The following is a 355-nucleotide window of genomic DNA, read 5'->3' on the forward strand; positions in this document are numbered from 1 at the left end:
GTTTGTAATTTGTTATTACTAGTGCTCATCATGTGTGATTAGATATATCCACTTGTGCTTCTCCCGCAAGCGCTTCATTTTAAGTTTAAGCCCAATCTCTGCGAGAGTCAAACGCTTGAAAACCGCTGTACGATAGAGCAGGACACTAGAATTTGATCTTCAATCGACTATTTTGTAATAAGCTGAGTATCGTGCAATTGTGTATATGCACCTTTTTGAATCTATCATCGCAATAGTATAAATCTTTAGATAGAAGATACTTATAAAGAACAACATATTGGATGTTGAGTTTGATAAAACTATTAGATTTGCACCGCGTGAACATTGTGATGTTGTTTTGTCGTCGACGTACTAA

General features: G+C 35.8%; 1 protein-coding gene across 1 annotated transcript; it reads right to left on the reverse strand.

Moving 5' to 3' along the window:
- Positions 1 to 85: 85 nt before the first annotated feature.
- On the reverse strand, positions 86 to 325 carry PHALS_02144 (uncharacterized protein; the record flags this gene model as incomplete). Its single annotated transcript, XM_024716663.1, has 2 exons — positions 86 to 145; positions 212 to 325. 2 exons carry the CDS (start codon positions 323 to 325, stop codon positions 86 to 88), a joined length of 174 nt encoding a protein of 57 aa, XP_024582240.1.
- Positions 326 to 355: the final 30 nt, after the last annotated feature.

Source organism: Plasmopara halstedii (genome assembly GCF_900000015.1).
Source record: "Plasmopara halstedii genome assembly, contig: Scaffold_1786, whole genome shotgun sequence".
Taxonomy (NCBI): Eukaryota; Oomycota; class Peronosporomycetes; order Peronosporales; family Peronosporaceae; genus Plasmopara; species Plasmopara halstedii.